This window comes from Neovison vison, chromosome 11 (assembly GCF_020171115.1).
Source record: "Neovison vison isolate M4711 chromosome 11, ASM_NN_V1, whole genome shotgun sequence".
NCBI lineage: Eukaryota > Metazoa > Chordata > Mammalia > Carnivora > Mustelidae > Neogale > Neogale vison.
Genome location: NC_058101.1, coordinates 136,868,687 through 136,894,330, shown reverse-complemented (window position 1 = coordinate 136,894,330; position 25,644 = coordinate 136,868,687). Strand labels below are relative to the sequence as shown.

At 33.9% G+C, this 25,644-nt stretch overlaps 1 protein-coding gene across 2 annotated transcripts in view; it reads left to right on the top strand.

The window, feature by feature from the left end:
* Nucleotides 1-25,644, top strand: part of SPOCK3 (SPARC (osteonectin), cwcv and kazal like domains proteoglycan 3) — a 494,982-nt gene that overhangs the window by 317,011 nt on the left and 152,327 nt on the right. For both annotated transcript variants that reach the window (XM_044224808.1, XM_044224807.1), the window contains one exon: nt 9,575-9,689. In XM_044224808.1, the coding sequence (XP_044080743.1) occupies nt 9,575-9,689 (115 nt within the window). The remainder of the gene's footprint in view (nt 1-9,574; nt 9,690-25,644) is intronic.

The following is a 25,644-nucleotide window of genomic DNA, read 5'->3' as shown; positions in this document are numbered from 1 at the left end:
GTAAAATTCCCCGTTTCTTCCTCTCAACGTCTGAACTCTCTACATAAATATTGTACCTATAGGAGTCCAGTCCAGCAAGGCCAAGGGAAGTAAAAGTTAGAGAGACTCATGGTGCTCCCAACTTTGAGCTGCATGAACTAAGGAGACCTGGTGAGCAATGTGATCCAGGACCCTGTTAATCCAACAAGACAACCCAGGTGGCTGAGTCAGAAGTAAGCTTGAATTCCCAAGGTCCCCTTTAGACAGGCTGTCACCTTCAGGGTACAGCAACCAGGCCAGCGTGAGGTAGCTATTAGAAGAAGGAAAGAAAAAGCCTGAGTATTTTTTTTTTAAGATTTTATTTATTTATTTGACAGAGAGAGAAATCACAAGTAGGCAGGGAGAGGCAGAGAGAGGCAGGGAGAGGAAGGGAAGCAGGCTCCCTGCCTAGCAGAGAGCCCGATGTGGGGCTTTATCCCAGGAATCAAGGATCATGACCTGAGCTGAAGGCAGAGGCTTTAACCCACTGAGCCACCCAGGCACTCCAAAGCCTGAGTATTTAAGATAGGTAAGTATAACCTTTTTTCATCCTATTCATTACTAGGAAACCAGCTAAGAGGATAAGTTCCTTTTCTGGAGAGAGCAAAATTCGGAAAAAAAACTGCTTTGCTTAAGTGAGGGATGCAGAGTCAAAACTTTTTGAGATTTTTTTTTTTTAAGAGACCATACAAATGCTTATAATATCAGGTGCCTGTGGACAATAGAGGGGCATGGAAGGTATGTTAGATGCCTCACTTGCCAGCCTGCTTAGTAACTTTATGATAAAACCTGCACTGTTGTCAGGCTACAGATTGTCCAAAATGTCAAACATATGACACATGTTGGTTTCACAGGACAAAATGTCATCACCAGAATCAACAGATAGAACTGGAATAGGAAGAGCACGATCTGAAAAAAGTATCAACAGAGACTTGTAGCTGAAAGGGTCCTTTAAGACAGTGGGGCCCTGAAGGTCAGGAGTATAACATAGCTTGTTGGATAGCTTCTAAACAAGTCTATTGGTACCAGAAGAGCCTAGTTAGGTGCTTTGACTGCTTTTTGGTGGTGAGGATTCAAGAGATAACAGTTTTCCTTCACTATTGGTGAGACTGAGTGTTGTGAATCCACCCAAATGGTCATTAAAAAAAAAAAAAAAAAGTTTACTTAGCAAATGGGCTTCTGAATTTTGTCAGGAGTTCATTTAGCCATTCTTGCTGACAGAAGTATAATAATATTGCAGTCTGATTCATTGAGACTGAAGTTGCTGACTTTCCAACAACAGGACATCATCTGTGTAGAGAACGTTAGAGTTTACTATAATACATCAATACCTATTACACATTCAGCTGTAGAAGCAACAGCAATATGCACTGAGTTGGTTAAAAAATCCCCACAAGAAATGTCATGTTGGCTTACCTACAATATTGCAAGTGTGCCCAAGCCCCATCAGTTGAATCCAGGGTCACCTTCCCCAACAGAACCAGGCGTGATGGATGGTGCTTGCATTCAACATAGTCACAGATTTTTTAACCTACCCCAAAGTTCTTCAGTACAATTTCGATGAGTGTATATGGCTTCTGTCTCATTAGGAAATAGATAAACCTTGACTTTAATATCAATATAACACTAGATTTTTTCACCTCCCGGAGGCTGGTAAACAATAACCAAAGCATTATTTGAACAGTTTCAGCCAATCCTACTTATTGCTGCTCAGGCTCAGAATTTTCAGTAGCAGATAGAATAGTAGGGTGATCCTTTTCCACTTTTGGCTCATGACTCAGGTGAGAGCAATCTGAATATTCACTCCTGGATCAAGGACAGTCTTCTCATACCTTCTGATCAGGTCCACGGTGCTTAATATCCTTTCACTTCCAGAAAGCCATATCTCCAGAAGCATCCTATCCTCATTGACAAAAGAACTGTGAAAAGTCTAAGATTTTTACCCTACTTGCAAATACATGCCACAGTTTATGAATACTGGCAGAAGACCTAAGACTCCCGGGTCAGAGACAAAGCAACTTACTACTTATGACACAAGGAGAATAATGTTTACATTTGCAACAATTCTCCTTTCCCTACAAGTCCCAAAGGACTATGCAGAGTAGCCTAGTTGGATGTTCCACGCACATTGGGTTTGTATCACAGCTAAGGATATTTCATAATGGGCTGCAAACAAGCCTGCTCAAACTTTGCCCTATTGGGACACATTATTTTAATTTTACTGGGAAGCAAACAAACCTACCCTTTCTTCCCAATAGGAGGCAGAATTATCTCTACCTTGCAAAGATATTACCATACAAACAAAATCAAAGATACAATACCAAACAAAAGGCTATCAAATGCCTCTGCTCCTGAGATATACAGAAACAAAGGAGATCTACAGGGACTTGTCTTGTCTTCCAATACTACAAAATAGTAGGGTAGCTCTACAGTGTCCAAAAAAACCCCCTCGATTTCCCAATGAAAGCCATAAAAGATGAAGAGGATTACTACAGAACAATTATCATATTAATTCACCTAGAAAATCTAATAGAATAAATCTCATCTTATACGTATATAATAAAATAATTTTAAGCTCTGTAAAGCAATTTCTATAGGGAGACATTATCGAATCTCACTCACACATCGTAAGATTCCAACACTCTTCTCTTAGTTATTAATGGAGACTCAGGGAAAGAAAAAAAAAAAAGTTGGGTTCCTTTCTTCCTCTTCCTGGCCCAAATTTAGTGGATCCACCGCACAGTGGTGAATAGAGAAGGGTTGAACTTTGTAATACAGCGTGGACATGTGGGGTATTTAGTGGGGAATGTTCCTGGAATTTCTATGCTTAAGAGATGGCCAGCAAGCTATGGGATTGTTCTCTTAGACAATTAAGAAAATAGAATGATCATATAAGTAAATCCATGTTTCTCATTATTGGAGAAAGTACTTACAAATACAGAAAATGGGAGGCTGGAAAGAATTCCGAGATGTTGGATTGGAATTGGAGGTATCAGTATGAACTCATATTGAGTTATGTTTGTTTTATTTTGGTTTGTTTTTAAGTTTTAAAAATGTATATATTTTATATATTTTAATATATATATATTTAATATGTATTAAAATATATAGATAGAGACACAGACTTGGGATTAGTTATAGATATATTTGTATTCATGTGTATCCTAGAAGGATACTTGTTTATTTAGAATATTTAAGAAATTATTAACTTCTTGAAAGGTTAACTAGGCTTTTTCCACTATCTTTGTCTCACCTTACTCTTGTTGTTTTTCCTTTTTATCTTCACCTTTCCTATATAAACTCACCTCTCATAATGAAACTCATCCCTCATAATGTTTTGATCACCCCAGTTAGCCTGTCCTTCCTCTTTTCCATAGTCAACATTGCCAGGATTCTTCCTTTTCAAAGGTGCAGATGAGCTGTGGTCTTAGATGCACACGTATTCCTGTAGTGAGTCAATAGAGGGCGCTCCAGAAGTAATGTCTTCCCAAGTTTACTCCTTCAGGTTTGCTCAAGAGGAAACGTTTACATAGTGGAAAAACGAAGTCTTATGTGATTATACCGTTTGTTAAAACTACATGCACCGCTGTTTCCCTATCTTTCCATTCCGAGATATTCCAAAGTTTATCACTGATATTCGTGCATAAAACTATTCAGGAACGATAGACCATTAAGTGTGTATCTTAACTATAAGAATAGTACATAATTTTAAATAGGTTCTCAGTATTTCTTAAGCATAATAAACAAGAAATTTCCTCAAACTTATGTTCATTGAAATAATATGAAAATTTAAGTGTGTAAACCCCATAGATATTTAAATGTATGCCCAAGCTACCACACCTTAATATTTTTATGTTTATATGATTGTTAAAGTCATTGAAAACTTGAGGTCTTCAGAGCCTTTTCTCTTGTTAGCTAAATTTAACTTTCTATTCTGAATCTTTCATGCCCTTGTGTGTTCTTTTGAAATACATCCCTTGTTACTTGTTACCATTCTTTTATTTTTTAATTTATTTAATTTTTTAAGATTTATTTTAGAGAGAGAGAGAGCATGCTCCAGTGGGAGGGACAGAGGGAGAGAATTTTCTAGCAGACTCCCTGCTGAGCACAGAGCCCCACACTGGGTTCAACTGCATGACCCATGAGATCATGACCTGAGCTGAAACCAAGAGTCAGAAGAAGCTCAAATGACTAAGCCACCTGGGTGCCCCTTGTGGCCATTCTTTAAAAAAAAAAAAAAAAAAAAAAAAAAATTACTCCCATTTATATCTGTAAAAAAAATTTCTTCTCATATATAAACCTAATTTTTTGGAGTACTTGGTATCATGACCTTCTATTTTCACCCATTTCTTAATTATTTTTAACCACTCTGCACCCTTCTTGGAAAGTTTGAGTGTTTATCTGTCAATGCCCATATTTTATACTAACATAAACAATGAAAATAAAAATCAAAGTAAGTTAAAATGATTTGATTGACGTTATGTATATATTATATAAGTCATCCAACTGTGTTTTGTAGGTTTTATTTTAATTGAAACTATTACTTATAATTGAAATCATGTTTTGTCTGGAATAATTTAAACAAGAATTTTGGTTTGATGACAAAATTTGTACAACTGACGAGAAGGAAATAATTATAAAATAAACACCCTGTATTTTTGATTCTTAAAATTTCTAAACCTATTACCAGGTTTTGTAGTCTAAGATACCTGTTTACAACATCCTGACAAGGAGGAAAATGCATATATGAACACTGCATTGTGAACACAGATCACAAAATCGAGACGCTTGATAGCACGTGACCTTATAACTCAAGTAAATCAGTTAGTCATATAAACAACAGCAAGGTTTCTTTATATGCATATATTCACAATCTCAGTTTAGGTGAGGGAATATACAATCCTGACATCCTAGGACTACATTGGATTAAACCGTATTTAAGGCAGAATGTAATACAGCCATCCCATGTGCATACTCAGATACTCTTCAAAGAGAAACCATTTGAAACAGTAGTGCGTCAGCTCTGAGTCCATAATCCATGTGTTAGGGTCAGGTTGCTTTCTCCTTGGTATGTTCTCATGTTGCGCTGTAAGATACTGTAAGGTCTGTGCCAAAAGAGAAATTTCTTTTTGATATATTGAGATGCATTCAATTTGGAAAGAAAAATAAAATATATGTAATAATAACTCCTGTTTGGAAAATCAGAGATATATTGATTCAAAAATAATGTACATTTGTTGTTTCATTTTTTCCTGGCTGTTCTTAATCAAATAGTCTAGTTGCCAACTGATACAATATTTTAACTGGTTCATGACTACATGACAAGGATTATAAATTTATTAACCGGGGTTAAAGGGTCCTTACTGTCCTTACGTCTTCTCATCCCAGCTTAAATTCAACTAATCTTTTTAATACCCAATTTCTAGATGTCTGATAGAAACATTTTAAGGTGCAAGAGGAAATCGACTTGCATATCATCTAGCCATAAATGTTGCTTAAATTAAAGACTTTAACATTTTCAGGACTCTTTTCTCATTTTGATTTTGCTTAATAGCATCTATGCTCACATCTCTACTATTGTCTCTGTAAAGGATTTTTACCTCTCTCTCCTCAGAGAGACTGGACTCTGAGGAACTAACTGAGGGTTTTTGGGGCGAGGGGGTGGAAGGTTGGGTGAGCCTGGTGGTGGGTATTATGGAGGGCACATATTGCATGGAGCACTGGGTGTGGTGCATAAAAAATGAATTCTGGAACACTGAAAAGAAATTTTAAAAATAAATTAAAAAAAAAATTAGGAAGATGAGTTTACCTGCCTCATGTCACAGGTTGACCCTGTGTTAAGAGGTATGCTATAACACTGGTATGTAAAATTCAGTTTCCCAAAATAAAATTTCTGGTGAGAAAAGGAGCCATTTGTCCAAAATAAATGGGGTTTATTTCTTAATGAAAAGTAGAGTGACAGAGAAAACAATGGGGTAGTGTCTACTTTAGGGCATAGGGTTGCCAAAAGTTTTTGCTGTGCTTAACTCCCTGCTTGTTATTTATACTACAATAATAACATGTGTATGTAATTGGTAAATCCCAATGAATGAATGGATTAAAGTCTAAATCAAGTCTTTCTTTCCTCTTCTGGTTGTCTTTGCATGGGAAACACCAAAGTGGGGACCAGAAAAACTCAAGAGGAGACATATACTTTCAAAGGAGTTAGTTAGAGCAGACTATGAGGAATTCTATTCATGAGAGCTCAGATCATGTCTCAGATATTGATAAAGATATATAATGTAATATTTTAGTCTAAGGAAATTAAAACAAACACTAAAAAAGTGATTCATGATATTCCAAATTTTCAATTTATTTTCTTCATTTGAATCAAAATTTTTATCATTGCAAAAAGAAGCAGAACATTGTTGCAATTTTTAGATACTGTTAATTATATACTTGTTCTTCATGAGAAGCACTATAAAATAGTGCTCAAATTCCATGTTAGCCATATATTTTTGACCAGTTGCATAAAATTTTTTTAGCTTTATTTGAAAGACTTTACTTATTTATTTGTTTATTTATTTAAGATTTTATTTATTTATTTGAGAGAGAAATAGAGAGCACAAGCAGGGGGAGAGGTAGACAGAGAGGAAGAAGCAGATTCTCCTCTGAGCAGGGAGACCAATGCGGGGCTCAATACCAGGACCCTGAGATTATGACCTGAGCCGAAGGCTGATGCTTAACCATCTGAGCTACCCAGGAGCCCTTGAAAGACATATATATATATATATATCTCTGTCTTACCTCAGTGATCAAAATATAATGCATCAAACTGCATAACACAGTGTTTGACACAGAGGGATACATCAGTAAAAGTCATCATTTACATGCTGTGCATTTTGTTTTAGCTGATTTGTCTTTGTTTCTGTTTTCTTTTTCTTTTTTTTTTTTCTGGATAATTTCAGAACTTGTAACTGGTAGTTTATGCCATTGTTTTTTTTGTTGTTGTTGTTTTTGTTTTTGTTTTTTAAATCTTACTGCGTTACTTTAATGAATGACCAAGAAAAAATTCCTAAGGAAATATGGAAGGGATTCTGAGAGTTTAGTTAATTATTGATTGTCCAGAGCTAAATCAGGACACTACTGATATTTGAAGTCAGATAATGCTTTATTTGGGGGCCTTACTTGTGTCTTGAAGCATGTTTAGCACCATTTCTGGCCTCCGGTAAGTGCTTAGCTACAATCCTTCTTCACAACTCTAACAACCAAAAAGGTTTCCAGGTGTCCCCTAGGGGCAAAATGACTTCATCTGAGAACCTCTGATCAAAGCCATCCAATAAGGCCATGGTGATTGCATTATCTTAAAAATCTACAATAAGAGCCTGTCCCAGTGTCTATTACCCTGATGGTTGGGGTCTTTGGTATGGGCAGACCAGATCTCTCCTATAGTAAGATCATATTTTCTTCTTTGATCCTGTGATTAAACAAATGACTTTAACTTGCTTTTCCTGACAAGTGTCAACTTTGACCACTAAAAAATCATTTTGCAGGCTTGCTTTTCACAGTAACTCCTACCTTAAATATTCTCAATACTCAGTGTCTTAGATAATCAGGAATGCATTAATCATGTCTTTCTCTACAGAATTTCCATTTTTTGGTAATTATAAACTAATGAGCATGCCCTTTATGTGATATTTTAGTTCACTTATACCTTTATAAATATTTCAGCTTTGTGATAATTAAGTAAATTGAATGTCATTAATTAGAAATCCAATCAGTGGGGGTAGCTAAAAAAACATTTTAAAATAGTACTCTTAATGTCCTAACATTCTTTGGATAAAATTCTTCATGATGCTGTTTTTTTGAAAATCAATCCATAAGTAAAAAAAAAAAACTAACTGGTTTTCTGATTACAGGAAATATATTCTTACAACTATCAACAATGGGGTAGATTTGCTTTCCTTCTGATTGTGTTGGTCTTGATAGAAATGTATACAGGAAAAAAAGTGTTTGATAGAACCATTCTGAAAAAGAAATTGTTTTATCTATAAAGTAATTCTTTTTCAAAGCTGTAATGTCATCATATGCAAATTTTAGACAGCTTAGAAATTTGTTTTTTATGTCAAAGAAAGTTATCTAAGAGTTGAAACTTTTTAAACTCACAGCTCGTGTATTTTTGTTGTTCACTCAATTACTTTCAGGCTTTCATTTTCTTTGAATTAAAAAAATCACTTTTAAAATAAACCACATTTAGAATATAAATGAGTATGCCATAACACATTTTTGAAGACAGCTAACATATTTTCAAATTTTAAATTTTAATATTAGCTATAATTAATATTCACTTTTGACTTTGTACAATTGTTCTTGAACTTTTCTTAAATTATGTCATGAGTCAGAATTTCATATAACCAGATCCAGGGTTCTAAAATAGTAAGTTAAAAAAAATTAGAGTAAAAAATATTACATTTAAGTTCTCAAAGTTTTATATAACTTATCTGGCTTTCATTAAAGTGCTTTTAATTTCTTATCTATTTTTACTTTTGATTTAGCCATTGGGCATTTTAATTACATTCAAAATTCACTGTGATTTTACAAGTCAAAATAATTTCCTTAATTACTGAAACATTGAATAATAATAAAAAAATTATTTTTTGAAAGGGTTTATTCCTCCAAAAAGGCCATCAAGCCATTACATATATAATCCAAATATAATAATTTTAACTCATTTGTTGAAAGGCTAGTTATGAATTTTGCCGTCCATTAGAGAGTTATTTGACAAAGAAAAAATGTTTTACAGATATGAGTAATGTGATTAGTCAAGGGGTGTACTCACTGTTTTTTGGTATCAGCTGAAGCTGAATTAAATTAGTCACTGGTGCATTTGTCGATTGGAGCCAGAAAGTCTGCCCTATTTAATTTGAAAATAATTTGCACTGAGTAAATTTATGGACTTAGCCATTAAAGAAATCACATTACTTCAGAATTAGCAAGATCTATTTCTTTTAGAGTAGGAAGGCAATTATTGCCTCTTGAAAGATGGAGTAGGTTTACAATTTTTTAAATCATGTTAAATTGAACAGTTCTGAAATATTAACGAGTTAAGGATACTCAGGTTTAAAATGCTACAAAGAGTAATGTTTACAAACAAAACCAATACAAAATTTAGCTAAACTAAAGAAAACAAAACAAAACTTCATGTGCCGTAATAATTTTGATGAATTTAATTCAGATTTTGTTAACATCTGAGAGCCCAGTTCATGGTAGCTAGCACTCTAGGAAGACCGCCTATTTAATTCTTAAAGCTCTGTAGATTCAGTGTTATTATTCCAATGATCTATATGAGAAAATCAAGCCTGAGAGCATTTAAGAAACCAACTCTAAATGTTACATTTAGGAATTAGTACTCATAGAATTGAAATCAGATGTAATGTTCTTCCTTCTATACTATTTTTCCATTTGTCTTTTCCATAGCATGTGTAATAGAATTACCAGTGTGCTATTGCCCCTTTCTAGACTTTGTATTGATATAACTAAATGTACCTAAATGATTTTTTTTTCTCTTTATATACAGTGCAAACTAGAGCATCAGGCATGTGTCTTAGGAAAACAGATCTCAGTCAGATGTGAAGGACGTTGCCCATGTCCTTCATTTAAGTCCACAAGTACAAGCAGAAATGTTAAGAGAGGTAAGTGATGAAAAGTTATTTTTAGTTTTGCATTTGTTTTCCCTATTAAGATGTTTTGCAATAAATGTTGTCATTAAATACAAAATGAAGTTTACTACTTAACAGTAATACTGAATAGTAAGTACATTGTAAATGAACTTTCTTTTTAGTCACAAGTATTATAGCAAGTAATATTTTTTTAATTTCTATTTATCTTGATAGTAACAGTTGGATGTTTCTTTCCTACATGTTCATCACATATAGGAAATCTAAAGCTATACCTTCTATAAATTATTGTTTCTAAAATGTGTTTGATATTCCTTTTTTTTAAATTTTGGAGCAAGTCAGTGGTAAAGTAGTAAGTGATAAAATAGTTGGATCAGATGTGAAACTAGTCAGTTAGTACAATCCTTTTAAAATAAAAATGTCTACCTCATATATTGTGTGTGTGTGTTGAAATTCATACTGAAATGATTTCATAAATTAAACTTTCTTTTGACTAGGCCTGGAGTCCTTAGATTTTTTTTTATTGGTTTGATGTCTAATAATAAAATAATAAAATACATATAACTCCCTATGTGTTATTGTATACAATTGGTCTTTCATAGATCATTCATTGTAACTTATACAGTATTATTTACATGTTTGAATACTGTTTATGCCTTTAAAAATATCTCTATAGCAGTTTCCCTTCTTCATAGCTATAGATAAGGAAGGAAATACAGGGAATAGATGTTCCTTTAAGTCAAAGACTATTTTATAGAGCATCATCATCATCTATCATATATTTTGCAATCATACGAATCTTGTAATTTAGCAGTTATTACTGTGGGTCCTTAATGCAGAGGAGTGAACTTTTTGTTGCCCTTTTTATGGAAAATACAAATAATTGATTAGCAGATAGGAAAAATCTTAGTTAATATGAAGTTCATTTGATATAAACTACATATTTTGTTAAGCCAGCACGGTATACTTGATATTCCATGTTACAGTACCATGACAAATATTTTATTACAGATAAAGGGTATTTTTTAAAGTTTTTGTTTAAATTCCAGTTAGTTAATGTACAATGTAATATTAGTTTTAAGTGTACAATATAATGATTGTAAAACCTTTGAACTTTAATCATACCATTTATATTGGTCTTAACTTATTAGGTAATATTTAAGATTTAAAAAATGGAAACCTATGTTATCATATTGCCTTTAATAAGGCAACTAAGTCAACTTTAATACTGAAAAGCATATTGACTTGGAAATTCATGGTGAGTTAGTGCTTAAACTTTAGGCAATGTGCACAAAGACAGCCTGTGGTGAAAGAAAAGGTCTATGTTGCCTTCCAAGAACCCTGTTCTTGAAGCCTCACCTTTGTTCCCTATACCAGCTTATGTCCAGCTTCAGAGCTTGCTTCCTCCTGGATTCCCCACCCTCCATATCCCCTATCCACTCTTTCTAGCATAGTCAAATTAGGATATTCAGCATGACCTTGGATATACTAATCAGCCCCCATAGAATTAAGAGCTAATTATAGTTTTCCTTCAACTGAACTACTTTAATATCTCTGTCTTCCTTATACCCACTCCCTATTTATATAACTGAATACATTTTCCTCTGAAAATCACTTCAGATACAAAGTAAATCTTACCTTGGTATTCAATATCCATGTCTCATTCTTTTCACTGGAGACTATTAAGAACATTTGAAAAGGAGTATCATAATTAGCATATTTCTCTGATACATCACTCTCTTCAACAAGGTTTCCCTTCAAGAAGACTCCTACTTTTGGGGCGCCTGAGTGGCTCAGTGGGTTAAATCTCTGCCTTCAGCTCAGGTCATGATTTCAGGGTCCTGGGATTGAGCCCTGTGTTGGTCTCTCTGCTCAGCGGGGAGCCTGCTTTCCCCTCTCTCTCTGTCTACCTCTCTGCCTAATAAATAAATAAAATTTAAAAAAAAAGAACGCTCCTACTTTTGAACTTATGTTTGAATGAGAAGATATGTTTGATATTGATCAATATATCCTATCCTCCCACAAACTGCAAAAGGAACTTAATATGCTTTAAATATGAAAAGTAACATATTTGAGAAGAGGATTCTTGTGAGTAAACAATGATTGTTTCATGTTGTTCAGATTCTCTGGGCAATGTTTATATTAATATGTCCAGAAGGAAACTTTTCTTAAAGTCATATTGTCAAGAGATAAAGATCACTTGTGTTCAATTGTGTGTGGAAAGAGAGGCAAGAAGAATTTAAAATATCCTGTTCTGATGGATTGTCAGGGCAAAGCGAGTACAGGATTTTGCTAGCTGCTGTGGAAGAGCAGTACAAAAAATTGTGAATTCCATTTCTACACAGTGTCGAAGGCCAAGAGACATGGGAAATGTAAAACTTAGTTCAGTATCATTTCTAATCTTTCAACTGCCATTTACATTAGAAGCATGCCTTCAGTAGACTGACTTTGGCAGTGCAGGAAATTCTGTTTAATAACATCTCTGTTTTAGGAAAGTGAGGAAGAAACTACCAATAATGAAATAGTTTTAAAATTTTTCTGGTTTCCTGCATTTGAGATCAAATTGACACCATATTATGTTTTCACTATATTAAGGCAGAATAAATTCTTCAAAACTACCTGTAATCTATAAAAACTAATAAAAATGCATTTCCTTTATGAAGTAGAAAAAATTTTTCCTCTGTTTTCCTAATGTATTCAATAATGAATATGCACAAATTGGTCCAAGTATATATAGTTAACTAACAAAAATTTAAAAAATAGCTTATATTTTTGAAATTCCAGATTCTGAATTTACTTAGGTAAATAAGCACACCGCTTCTTCAATTGGTAACTTAATGATACACTTTTCTATTTTTTGAACCCATAAAATCAAGACTAAAAAGGCCACATGCTTCTATGTTCCTATAGTGTATTACTTTCTGCCCCCCAGTCACCATTTTTTGAAGTTTATCATTTAGTACACACAGAGAATGATTATTTAGAAGGTTAATCAATTTCATTCAAAGACTATTGACATTTCAGATGATTTTTTAAGCTAATATATTTTATATACTCAGGTTAATAAGAGATTCAAGTTGTCACCATGGTCTATGAAAAGAAGAACTTGCATATAATATACAATGCAATCCTACATCTTAGGAGGGACTTGCAGGACCAAAGATTAAGAGCAATGGAAAGGACCTTAGAAAGTGTTTATTTTGTAGCTAGTAAATCTAGTTTCAAAGGAATATACCCTAGACATATTTTAGATGATCTACACAGCAGTGGTCTATAAGCACAGCAAACTGTAGACCTATGACATGCCATAAGTGTTCCATTAGGTCATTCACTTGACTGGCTAGATTCAGAAGACCCTTTAAATGACATTTCCTTTTAGTTTCAAATTGGAGTATTCTAATCCCCCAAATACTTTTTTAAAAAAATAATTATATATTCTATACGGCTATTAAGGTTTTGTGTATCTAATCTCTTAAAAATTTTGTTAATTTTAAATATCATTCTAATGCTTTTTACCCTCACCTCAACATGCATTTAAACACACTCATATACCTTCATAGTTTGAAATATTGATTTGGAGTGGAGACAGCAAGAGAAATGAAGAGAACCCATAAAATATTTCAACATTATCAAAAATATAAAAGAAAACAAGTATTGATGAGGATGTGGAGGAAAGGCAACACTTGTACACTGTAAATTGGAATAGCCATTGTGGAAAATAGTATGGAGCTTCCTCCAAACACTAAAAAAACTACCATATGATCAGCAATACCACTTCTGGGTATATAACCAAGAAAATGAAATCAGTATCTCAAAGAGATATCTCTATTCCCATGCTCACTGCAGCATTATTTACAAGGTATGAAAACAACCTAAGTATTCAGTGTTGGGTGAATAGAAGCCAGATGTGGCTTCGGCTTCGGCTCAGGTCATGATCCCAGGGTCCTGGGATCGAGCCCTGCGTCAGACTGCCTTCGGCTCAGGTCATGATCCCAGGGTCCTGGGATCGAGCCCTGCGTCAGACTCTCTGCTCAGCGGAGAGCCTGCTTCCTCCTCTCTCTCTCTCTGCCTGCCTCTCTGCCTACTTGTGATCTCTGTCTGTCAAATAAATAAAAATAAAATCTTAAAAAAAATTAAAAAAAATAAAGTCTAATAAAATATATAATTTCTCATATGTTAAAAGTTATTTTATTTTTTAAAGATTTTATTTATTTATTTGACAGACAGAGATCATAAGTAGGCAGAGAGGCAGGCACAGAGAGAGAGAGGAAGAGAAGCAAGCTCCCAGCTGAGCAGAGAGCCCGATGTGGGGCTCTATCCCAGGACCCCTGGGATCATGTCCTGAGCTGAAGGCAGAGGCTTCAACCCACTGAAGCACCCAGGAGCCCCTTAAAAGTCATTTTAAATTTTATTCTTATGCTTTTTTATCAGATTTGAGAGATTTCATTTCTTTAATCTGTAGTATTCATACACAGGAAATTAACTGTGCATTGAACGTTTGACATAACTTAGCATTTGAATTCTGTGGTGAAGGAGTTATTATGGGTTATTTTCTTTGATAAATTTTTCACATTATTTTCATAACTACTGGTCTTTGCAGAGTGTATGTGTGTGTTTATTGTGTGCAGCTACATCTTTTTCATACAATTGTGCTAACTTATGCTTTCTCAAATAAATGTCTGCTTATTTAGATTTAAATATATTAATGCACATTTTCCAGGATATTGTTTTTGTTAACTAAAAACACCCTCTCTAGTCATTTAAGATCTTCAGGAAAGTTATATTTTTAACTACAACTCTAAACACATTTGTTAACACCTATACCTTAATTCCTTCATTGTTTTTGCAATTATAATTTTGTGGAGTTTATTTAAAGATTCTTGAATTCTTCAGTACTTGCTTTTGCTATTTAGTTTGTATCAGAATTTTTGTGTATTAGTGTTAAGTTGGCACTACAGAACTAGAAAGTTAGAAGAAAGCAGTTTTGATTCATATGTTGCTGCCGAGGGCAACGTAAAAACCTATTTTTCAAACATTGAGCCTTGATATCAGCCACACATTTTCAAGCACAATGGGTTTAACCATGAAGTATGAGGACATTGTGCTTGCTTTTGTTCTTGCTTGGGACTCGCATCAGGCACAAAGTAAAGAAGACATTGTTCTGAGTCTGTCTTCTATCAGAGATCATAGTGCTCACCAAAGTCATGCGTGGAGTCACAGACCATTCAACAACAGGAAAAAAAAGAGCTCTTCTTTGTTTTTTTTTTTTTTTTTTAAGATCTTATTTATTTATTTGTCAGAGAGAGAGGGAGAGAGAGCGAGCACAGGCAGACAGAGAGGCAGGCAGAGGCAGAGGGAGAAGCAGGCTCCCTTGCTGAGCAGGAAGCCCGATGTGGGACTCGATCCCAGGACGCTGGGATCATGACCTGAGCCGAAGGCAGCTGCTTAACCAACTGAGCCACCCAGGCGTCCCTTGTAATGAAAGTTACTTCATCCAAGACTGATTAAAATGTTTTTAAATACATGTGGGAAGCATGTATTTAAACATGTTAAAACATATAGGTTTTATCTCTTGACATGCTAAACTAGAAAGCCTGATGGGTTTTATCCACAGAAGTTTTATGGGGATGAGTTCTGTGTTCCGACAGCTATTTTTCTCTGTTCACTTCATTGCTCTGGATCCTACAGAGCCCTATTAAGAAACATAATTTACTTAATTATTGTACTATGATTATAAATGAATTTAGTTAAAGAAAGAACATTGAGTAAGAACTAAATTATGCCTTCTTCCAATTGGCAAAAAGAAAAATACTTTTAACATTTATTTCTCATATGGACTTTAAAAAATTCCTTTATGATGGAATAAATTTTTAATAGGAAACAGTTTAACATCAGTGTACTAATATGCTCTTAGAACATGTATATTTCTCCATGAAAAATAATATTAATAAATTATAAGTTATTATTAATAAATTATAAGTTCTTCCATAATTTTACTTTACTATATTCATGAAAAATAAAAAATAAAATTAAATAAAATTATTTGGACATGTTAAAGGATAATTTATGATAAAAATAAAGCTTAATCTTTTGGAATATTTGAAGGATGTTTCTGGATGATTAAAATTAATATTTCTTTTTTTAAAGATTTTATTTATTTGTTTGACAGACAGAGATCACAAGTTGGCAGAGAGGCAGGCAGGGGGGCAGATAAGCAGGCTCCACATGGAGCAGAGAACCCGATGCTGGGCTCAATCCCAGGACCCTGGGATCATGACCTGAGCTGAAGGCAGAGGCTTTAACCCACTGAGCCACCCAGGCGCCCCTAAAATTAATATTTCTTTTTTTGTTTTTGTTGGTTTTTTTTTAAGATTTTATTTATTTATTTGACAGACAAAGATCACAAGTAGGCAGACAGGCAGGCAGAAAGAGCTGGGGAAGCAGGCTCCCTGCTGAGCAGAGAGCCCGATGCGGGGCTCAATCCCAGGACCCTGAGATCATGACCTGAGCCGAAGGCAAAGGCTTTAACCCGCTGAGTCACCCAGGTGCCCGAAAATTAATATTTCTTAAAAAAACAGAACATAACCAGGGTGTCTGAGTGACTCAATCAGTTAAGTGTCTGCCTATGGCTCTGGTCATGATCTCAGGATCCTGGGACTGAGCCCCACATTGGACTCCCAGCTCAGCGGAGAGTCTGCTTCTCCCTCTCCCTCTGCTTGCCACTCTTTCTAATGTGCTCTCTATCTCTCTGTCAAATAAATAAATAAAATCTTAAAAAAAAAAAAAACCAGAACCCAGAAATGGACTTTTAAAATTTATTTTTAATTGATATATATGTGATACATAGCACTACAAATTTAAGGTGCGTACATGTTGATTTGTTACATTTATATATTGTAACATGATTGATATTGTAGTGATAATTAGTACATATCATGTTATATAATTATCATTTCTTTTTAGTGGTTAGATTAAGTTCTAGTCTCTTAGCACATTTGATGATTATAATACAATATTGTTCTCTATTTGCTATACTGTAAATTAGGTCTCTAGGACTTATTTATTATTCATTGCAAGTTTGTACCCCTGAACAACATATATCCTATAACCCCACCCCTCATCACCTAGTAACCACCATTTTACTCTGTTTTACAAATTTGGCTTTTTTTCAATTTCACAAATGTCTGATATAATACAGTTTTAGTCTTCCTCTACCTGACATGTATCCCTTAGCATAAAATGCAGTCAAGGTCCATCCATGTTGTCACATATGGTGGGATGCCCTTCATTCTTCATGGCTGGAAAACATTCCATTGTGTGTGTGTGTGTGTGTGTGTGTGTGTGACACACACACACATACACCATTTATTTTTTGTAGTATACTTGACAATGCAACATTAGTTTCAGGTGCACAACATTGTGCTTCAACATCTCTATAAGTTATACTTCTCAACAAAAATAGTATCTACCTTCTGTCATCATGTAACACCATTACAATATCATTGACTATTTTTGGAAAGGGATGGTTTTAAATGTGGAGATAGCTGTAGCTCTTCCTTGAAGAAGTATTTTTTTTGTGTGTTGCTATTTAGGTGATTGATTTCAAATTTTGCATAAATATTTTATTTTCTGCATAAAATTATTGTAGGATTAATCTTTATCTTCCCTATAAATTCTAGTTAAAAATTCTGTATCCTAAGTTTATGCAGTTGTATGTTATCAGATATAAAAGGGGGATATAGTCCTATATTAGTTCTTACACCACCAAAGGACAATTTATACATTGTCTTTGTTAACTCCTTTCAAGGGTATGTCTAATTCATTGTTTGAAAATAATTGTTTACAACGTGTAAGAACTCTTTTTAAAAGCAGGAGTGATAGTCACAATATTTAACAGCAAGTATGGAATAGGCCCCAACAAATCAGAATTGACACAAGTCCAATCAGAATCAGTTTCCACTGTGATATGGTCTGTCATCACTTTTAGTTAAACATTAGAGACAAACAAGAGATGAAATCAGACAATGAACATTTCTGGATTCAAAATGGATATGTTGAGATCATTAAGAGATTGATATCAGCCAATCCTTTTCCTGATATTTGCATGGTAAACTTTGTACATTGCTTTGAAAGAACATTTCTTGAAAGAACAAATAAAAATGCACCAAATAGAGGGATACTGTCATCCAAACTGTTCTGCACTTGTACCTTTATTATACTAGTCTCATCTTCTTTTTACTTTAGAGACTTAAATCCTAATACAGAAGCCACTTTATATTTAAGCATAGTGCAAGGAAGAAAAGAAATAATAATTGCATAATCACAAATAAAAATATAAAATAGCACTATTTCCAGTAATACATACACCCTCTGTCTCCCATCCACACAATACATATCTAAAAAAGTATAATCTCCCCCATGTTAAACAGTGTTGTTCTCCACCAATATTGAAGATAATGTAAGATTATGAGATGTTTGCTATTCCACTTCTAATATAGAATTATAATTTTTCAAAATGTGGAAGTAAGGTCAATTGTTTTGTATTTAGATCTCCTGAGAAATTTTTTTTGTAAGTAAAGGAACCATAAAATACATTTAAAGTTAGCATCACATATTCTAAATAGTCCTTTGGAATAACATTTCAGAGTTTAAATTATAGTTTCTTTATGTAGCTTACTAGCTTTTTCCAAAACATTCAATGAGTTCCCAGGATCCTGATGATAATTTTAAGCCTCAAAATAAGAAAGAAAAGCAAAGTCAATGAAGTATTTATATAGTTCCATAAAAAATTGATGTGTTATTTTGGAAGATAGGAAAAAATAGACCATCAACTTTAGATATATATATTTTATAGAAGAAACCATGAAGTCAGATTGAATACAAAGATAAAAAAAATGAAAATAGATTCTTTTTCTGTAGAATACATTTAGAATAAGTGATTTAGTTGAACTAAAGACACTGTATGTATTACTTTATATTTCTTTATTTGCTGATACTACTTTTAATAGTTTTGATGAGTTACTATTAGTGAATTTACTAAATAAATTACTTAATCTTAGAAATAGAATAGATTCTATATCAAATTACCTGTTACTTTGCAAATGTCTAAAATGAGAAGAGAAAAAAAATAATGCAATTGTGTGATTGATTTTCTTTTTCTTTTTCTTTTTTTAAATTTATTTATTTGACAGAGAGAGAGAGATCACAAGTAGGCAGAGAGGCAGGCAGAGAAAGGAAGGGAAGAAGGCTCCCTGCTGAGCAGAGAGCCCGATGAGGGGCTCGATCCCAGAACCCTGGGATCATGACCTGAGCAGAAGACAGAGGCTTTAACCCACTGAGCCACCCAGGTGCCCCTGTGATTGATTTTCTATTCACAAATTAAAGAATGTAAAATATATCCTATTTCAAAATGTTTACAAAACTAAAACTGTATTTTATTGTATTCTATATACCTCCACAACTAATTTTAGAAGTATATTTTGAAGTTCTTCATGATTTTTGTATTTTTTTAAACAATGTATCTTTTCACTATCCATTTGTTTAGTTTATTTGGAAATCATAGTTTAAAAGAAAATGAATAATGAATAACAAAGAAATAATATTTTGCATAAATGTTTGGACAAACCAGTCTACAAAGATTTTCAGTGAATTCAACATGTAGAGAAGGGTTGTATTTGGATTTTTAAACACAAATAAGGATGTGTGCAGGTTAAATATGAGAGTTCAAGAATGGAAAAGCAAGAGCAGTTGGGAGGTTTACAATAACTGAAGCTTGAGAGGATAGTGATTAAAGTATTAGGGATAAGAAGCAGGTGATGGATTCAAGAAATATTTTAGAAGCAAAATGGTCAGGAACTTGTTGATTGTTTGAATTTAGGGAAGGTGACATGGCCAGCAGTCAATGACAACTTCTGAGAAGATTATGATCATAAAACCAAGATGGAAATTTGTAAAAATATCTAGTTTAAAAGGGAAAATCAGTAGGTCCAATATTAGTGTGTTTAAAGAGTCTAGGGTCTATCCAAATGCAGACTCATTTGTGTTTATACATCTGAGGGAAGAGATCTGGTTGGAAGAAACACTGAAAACCTCTTGAGGTGCAAAATGTGAGAGGTCTGGAAAAGACAGATAGGCACAAGCCCATAATGGAAATGAGAATGCGGAAAGAATTATGTACCAGAAACTGAAGGATTCTGCCTTAGAAGAGATAATAAGCTTGACTCCCAAATTTAGGAGGAATGTTCTGTCATATGAAGCTTAAGAAATGATCACAGACTTTGGCAATTAGAATATCAGTAGTGGTTGTACTTCAGCATACACCAGGTAAATGAAGAAATGCAAATGGCTTGGTGTATGTAATTGGTATTCAATAAATGTTTTTCCTTCTACTACCACTCATTTGCCATTCCCAACATATAATCCATCCCAGATAATCTGGTGAGATTGAGAGAACACAATAAATACGTAGACTGTGAAGGAAAATGGTAAAAATAATATATTTCTGATATTGCTTATGTGCCAGATACTTTGCCTCTGTCATTTCATTTACTCCTCACAATAAGTAGGTGTTATTGGTATACAAGTTAGACACAAGAGGAACCTGAACATTATAAATTTAATGGATATATACAACTTAAAATACACCATACCTCATTTTATAGCAGTTTGCTTTATTGTGTTTTGCAGATATTATGGTTTTTAGATTGAAAGGTTTGTGTCAACCCAGCATTGGCCAAACCTATTGGTGCTATTTTTCTAAAATCCTTTGTTTAATTCAAGTGTCTATGTCACATTTTGGTCATTCTTATAATATTCAAAGCTTTTCATTATTATTATATTTGTTATATTGATTTATGTTCGGTAGTCTTTGATATTACCACTGTAATTATTTTGGGGTACCACAAATTGCATCCATATACAATGATGAACTTAATTGATAAATGTGTGTATTCTGACTTATCCACTGACTGCCTCCTATCTCTCATTCCTTGAGCTTCCCTCTCTTTCCCAAGACACAGCAATGCTGAAATTAGGCTAATTAATAGCTCTATGATGGCCTGTAAGTGTCCAAGTGAAAGTAAGGATCACATGTCTCTTACTTTAAATCAAAAGCTAGAAATGAGTAAGAATCCTAAAGAAGGCATGTTGAAAGCTAAGACAGGCCAAAAGCTAGATATTTTGTACCAATTAGCCAAGTTGTGAATGCAAAGGAAAAGTCCTTGAAGGAAATTAAAGATGCTATTCCAGTGAATACTTGAATGATAGAAAAGTAAAACAACTATATTGCTAATAGGAAGAAAGTTTGAGTGGTCTGGATAGGTCAGACTAGTTACAACATTCTCTTAAACCAAAGCCTAATCCAGAGCAAGTCCCTAACTCTCTTCAATTCTATGAAGGCTGAAAGAGGTGAGGAAGTTCTGGAATAAATGTTGGACCTTAGTAAGTGTTAGTTCATGAGGTTTAAGGAGAGAAGCCATCTCTGTAACAGGAAAGTGCAAGGTAAAGAACTTGCTGATGTAGAAGTTGAGGCAAGTTATCCAGAAGAGCTAGCTCAGATAACAGATGAAGGTGGCTACACTAAGCAACAGATTTTCAGAATAGATGAAACAGTCTTCTATAGGACTTTGCCATCTAGGACTTTCATGTCTGGGGAGGAGAAGTCAATACCTGGATTCAAAGCTTCAAAAGACAGGCTGATTCTCTTGTTAGGGATTAATGCATCTGGTGACTTTAAGTTGAAGCCTGTGCTCATTGACCATTCCAAAAACCCCAGGGCCCTTAACAATTATGCTAATCTACTCTGACTGTGCTCCATAAATGGAATAGCAAAGCCTGGATGATGACATATCTATTTGCAACATGATTACTGAATATTTTAAGCCTATTGTTGAAACATACTGCTCAGAAGAAAATATTACTTCCAAATATGACCACTCATTGACAACGTACCCGATCACCAAGAGCTCTAACGGAGACAATGAGATTAATGTCTCATGCTTGCTAACACTAATTCTGAAGCCCAAGGATCAAGGAGTAATTTTGACTTTCAAGTCTTATTTTTTTAAGAAATGCATTTCATAAAGCCACAGTTCTGGGCAAAGTAAAATTGAAAACCTTCTAAAGAGGATTCATCTTTCTAGATGCCATTAAGAACTCTTATAATGCATGAGAAGAGATCAAAATATCAACATCAACAGAAATTTGAAAGAAGTTGTTTCCAGTCCTCATAGATGACTTGGAGAGGTTCAAGACTTCAATGGGGGAAGTGTGTGCAGAGAAAGAGCAAGAGAACTAGAACTATAAGTGGAGCCTGAAGATAGCACTGAGTTACTACAATCTCACGATCATACTTGAATGGATGAGGAGTTGCTTCTTATGGCTGAGCAAAGAAAGATATTTCTTGAGATGGAAACTACTCCTGGTGAATATGCTGTAAACATTGTCAAAATGACAACAGACAGTCTAGAATATTACATAAATTTAGTTGGTAAAGCAGCAGTAGGATTTTAGAGATTCATTTCAAGACTGAAAGGAGTTCTACTGTGAGTAAAATGCTATCAAAGAGTGTTGTATCCTACAGAGAGATTGTTTGTGAATGATAGAGTCGATTGATGTGGTAAACTTCAGAGTTGTCTTAAGGAATTGCGACAGCCGCCCCCAACCTTTGGCTATCATCACCTAGGTCAATCAGCAGCCATCAATATTGAGGCAAGACCCTCCACCAACAGAAAGATCATGATTCACTGAAAGTTCAGATGATTGTTAACAATTTCTAACAATGAAATACATTGTTTTTTAGACATCCTATTACACACTAAATAGACAACAGTATAGCATACACATACCTTACATATACAGTAGGAAACCAAAAAATTCATTTGATTCACTTTATGACTATATTTGCTTTATCGCAATGGTCTGGAATCAAACCTGAAATATCTCCGATGTACCTGTAGTTACCAGGTGTTTTTTTCTGTCTCCTAAACCCACACTCTGCATATTTCTTTCTAGGAATAAATATAATAATTTCAACCCAGGTTTGCCACCTTTGCAAACTTTGAATAAATCCCCTAAATTTGTTGAGCTTAACTTTTGTCAATTTAGAAGAGAAGGAAAGGGCCAATATCATTTAGCCCTCATTAAGACAGGCTTGACATTTCAAACATTATTTCATTTAATCTTCACAAAATCCTATGAAGTGGATTATATTTGAATCCTCACTTCAAAGATGATTAATTTGAATCACAGAGAAGTAACCAGTCTAAAATCACATAGCTACTAAGCGTCAGAGTGAAGAATTGAAGCTGTGCTGGCTGCTCCTTAACTACACCATCATTAGTGGAAGCTATTAAGATGTCTCATCTATTAAGGTCATATGTCATATGCTTTATTAATAACAATATGTATTTTGGAGTATATGTGTAAATAACATAGTATTTGTATTATGTTATAGTTACCAAGAAGAGATAAAGAATGACCTTAGATTTTCATAATGAATTGAGTACAAGCAAATGTTTCTGTATACATTCAAGAGAAGCAATGTTAAAATCATTTTAGGTTGCTTGTTAGAAGTTTAAAATTTTATTGCCTAACGATGCCTACAATCATAGCCATCTACTGATAGAATATATTTTCTGAAGCCAAGTTTTCACAAAATATTGCATAATAAACATTCTTAGAGGCCAACCAGGAAGTATACATCATTTAGTTTTAGTTTTAGTTTTTTTTCCTAGATGTTTTGTTTGTACTTTCTTTAGAAACATTTTAATGTTTCCAGGGTTAGGTGGGAAAGTAGATATTTTAGCAATACATAATTTACTGAATGTATTACTAATAAGTCTCTGTGCATTCTATTCTAAAGTATATTCATGCCAGTTTTCTACTTATTGGCAAAATGATTACTATTTCTATTATTTTTACAGAATTACTGATATCAGGTAAATATAAAATCACTGATCATAAAGATATTACCAGGAATAAAATGTGCTCAAGAATTTTAATGTATGATTTTCTCCAAATCATTTTTAATAATGAAAGTATGCTTTATCTCTGAACAAAAATGACTGGATGAGAACTTTTACATTATAATGTGCTATTAAGGGGCGCCTGGGTGGCTCAGTGGATTAAGCTGCTGCCTTCGGCTCAGGTCATGATCTCAGGGTCCTGGGATAGAGTCCCGCATCGGGCTCTCTGCTCAGCAGGGAGCCTGCTTATCTCTCTCTCTCTGCTTGCCTCTCCATCTACTTGTGATTTCTCTCTGTCAAATAAATAAATAAATAAATAAAATCTTAAAAAAAAAATAATGTGCTATTAAATGGAGTGTGGCAACACTTTATTTGATATTCACCGTCTTTTCCAGTTTTTCATTATTTTTTCCTCTGTTTATCTTCATGAAAAAGCTGATAAGAGATAGCACTTATTTTGTTTAAACTTATATTAAATTTTCCTTAAAATGTATTTATATTTACTCATCCTTAACTTAGATTTTCTGAAAGAGCTCTGATTTTTTTCATGAGAATCTTTACTGAGAATGTGACAGTTGCATCACCATAAGAGAACACATTTTAAGTCTAAAAGTAGAACTCATTCTATACAGAAATAAGTTAGCAAAGAATATTTAATAATACCAAAGAAAATAGCTACAAAGAAAGCTATTTTTTGAATCACAACAAATAAGCTTAAAATATTTATAGAAGATTCAGAATTTCTATTTCTATAGATGATAGTTTTGACATTTCAGAATGATTCATGCACATCATAAAATACTAATGAGCACAAATCAAGCTATAATGAGAACAACCGTTCCCTGCCCTGGCCCTTAAAAATCCCGTTCTACTGATTAGAACCGCTTTGGCATTTAGTTCTTTTAGTTGGTCCTGTTGTTATTCTGATATATGTATCCTTCACTGATGCTATACCACTTCCAGACAAAATCTACTGTCTATTACAAAAGATAAAGTTTTAGTTTATTTCATTACCTCAATTTCCACATCCCAATGATGAGACTAAAATATTATTACAGTTATTCTATTGGTAGTTTTGTAACTTTAGCTAATACATGTAAACTTGTTTTCTTGTTCCATCAGCTGAAGAAAAGTGTCACTGGACTCCCTTAATTCCACACCTTCTACTCATTCACCTCAGTTTCTTTCATCTTTATATACTTTGTTTATTACATTTAAATACTGTTTTTAAGAATGTCTTCTCTGATTTGTCTACAGCTTGATTCTAAGTGTTGAAAATCAACAAAAACTGTTCCATTATTATGTCTGTAAATAATTTTCACAAGTGTGATCTCTTATGTTATAGATACATTCCCACCATCCCTACCTAATTATATGATCCTTGTGCCACTAAAATGAGAATGTCAAGATCAAATGGATTATTTTTTCAACACAAACTCTTGCTTAAAATAATCCCAGGTTGTAGTCAACTTTATAATGTGTTAGTTAACTTTAACACAAATCCCTTTCATGAAGCTTCTGAATAACTTTCTTTTTCACCCCGATACAAGAACAAAATTTTAAGAAACTGCCATTCAGGTTTCAGTGGTGTTGGAAAGCAATTCTCCATGGTGTTTCCACAAGTCTTAAACAATCTTTTCAAGGTAATATCCTTGGACCCTAGATATAGGGTCTCTCCAGATTAGTGGGCAAATTTATTTAATTACAGGATTGTAAAGCCTCCTATTTCTATGAGGATATTTACTTATATTGACAGATCCGCTGTGGGCAGTGTTCCACTGAGCCTCTATGGGACTTGTGAGGGTGGGAGTCAATGAGAACCAGGTGAAGAAGAAACTCAGGTATCCTACTGTTCCATGAGTAATAAACTATCTAAATTTTCTTAGAATTATTTCAATCACTTATTGAATTTATGGAAATGTGCTAAGCATCATTCCATTTTCCTGCAACTACTTGCCTTCTACTTGGCTCTTGTCTATTCTGAAACTTTCTGTCATTTGGCTGCA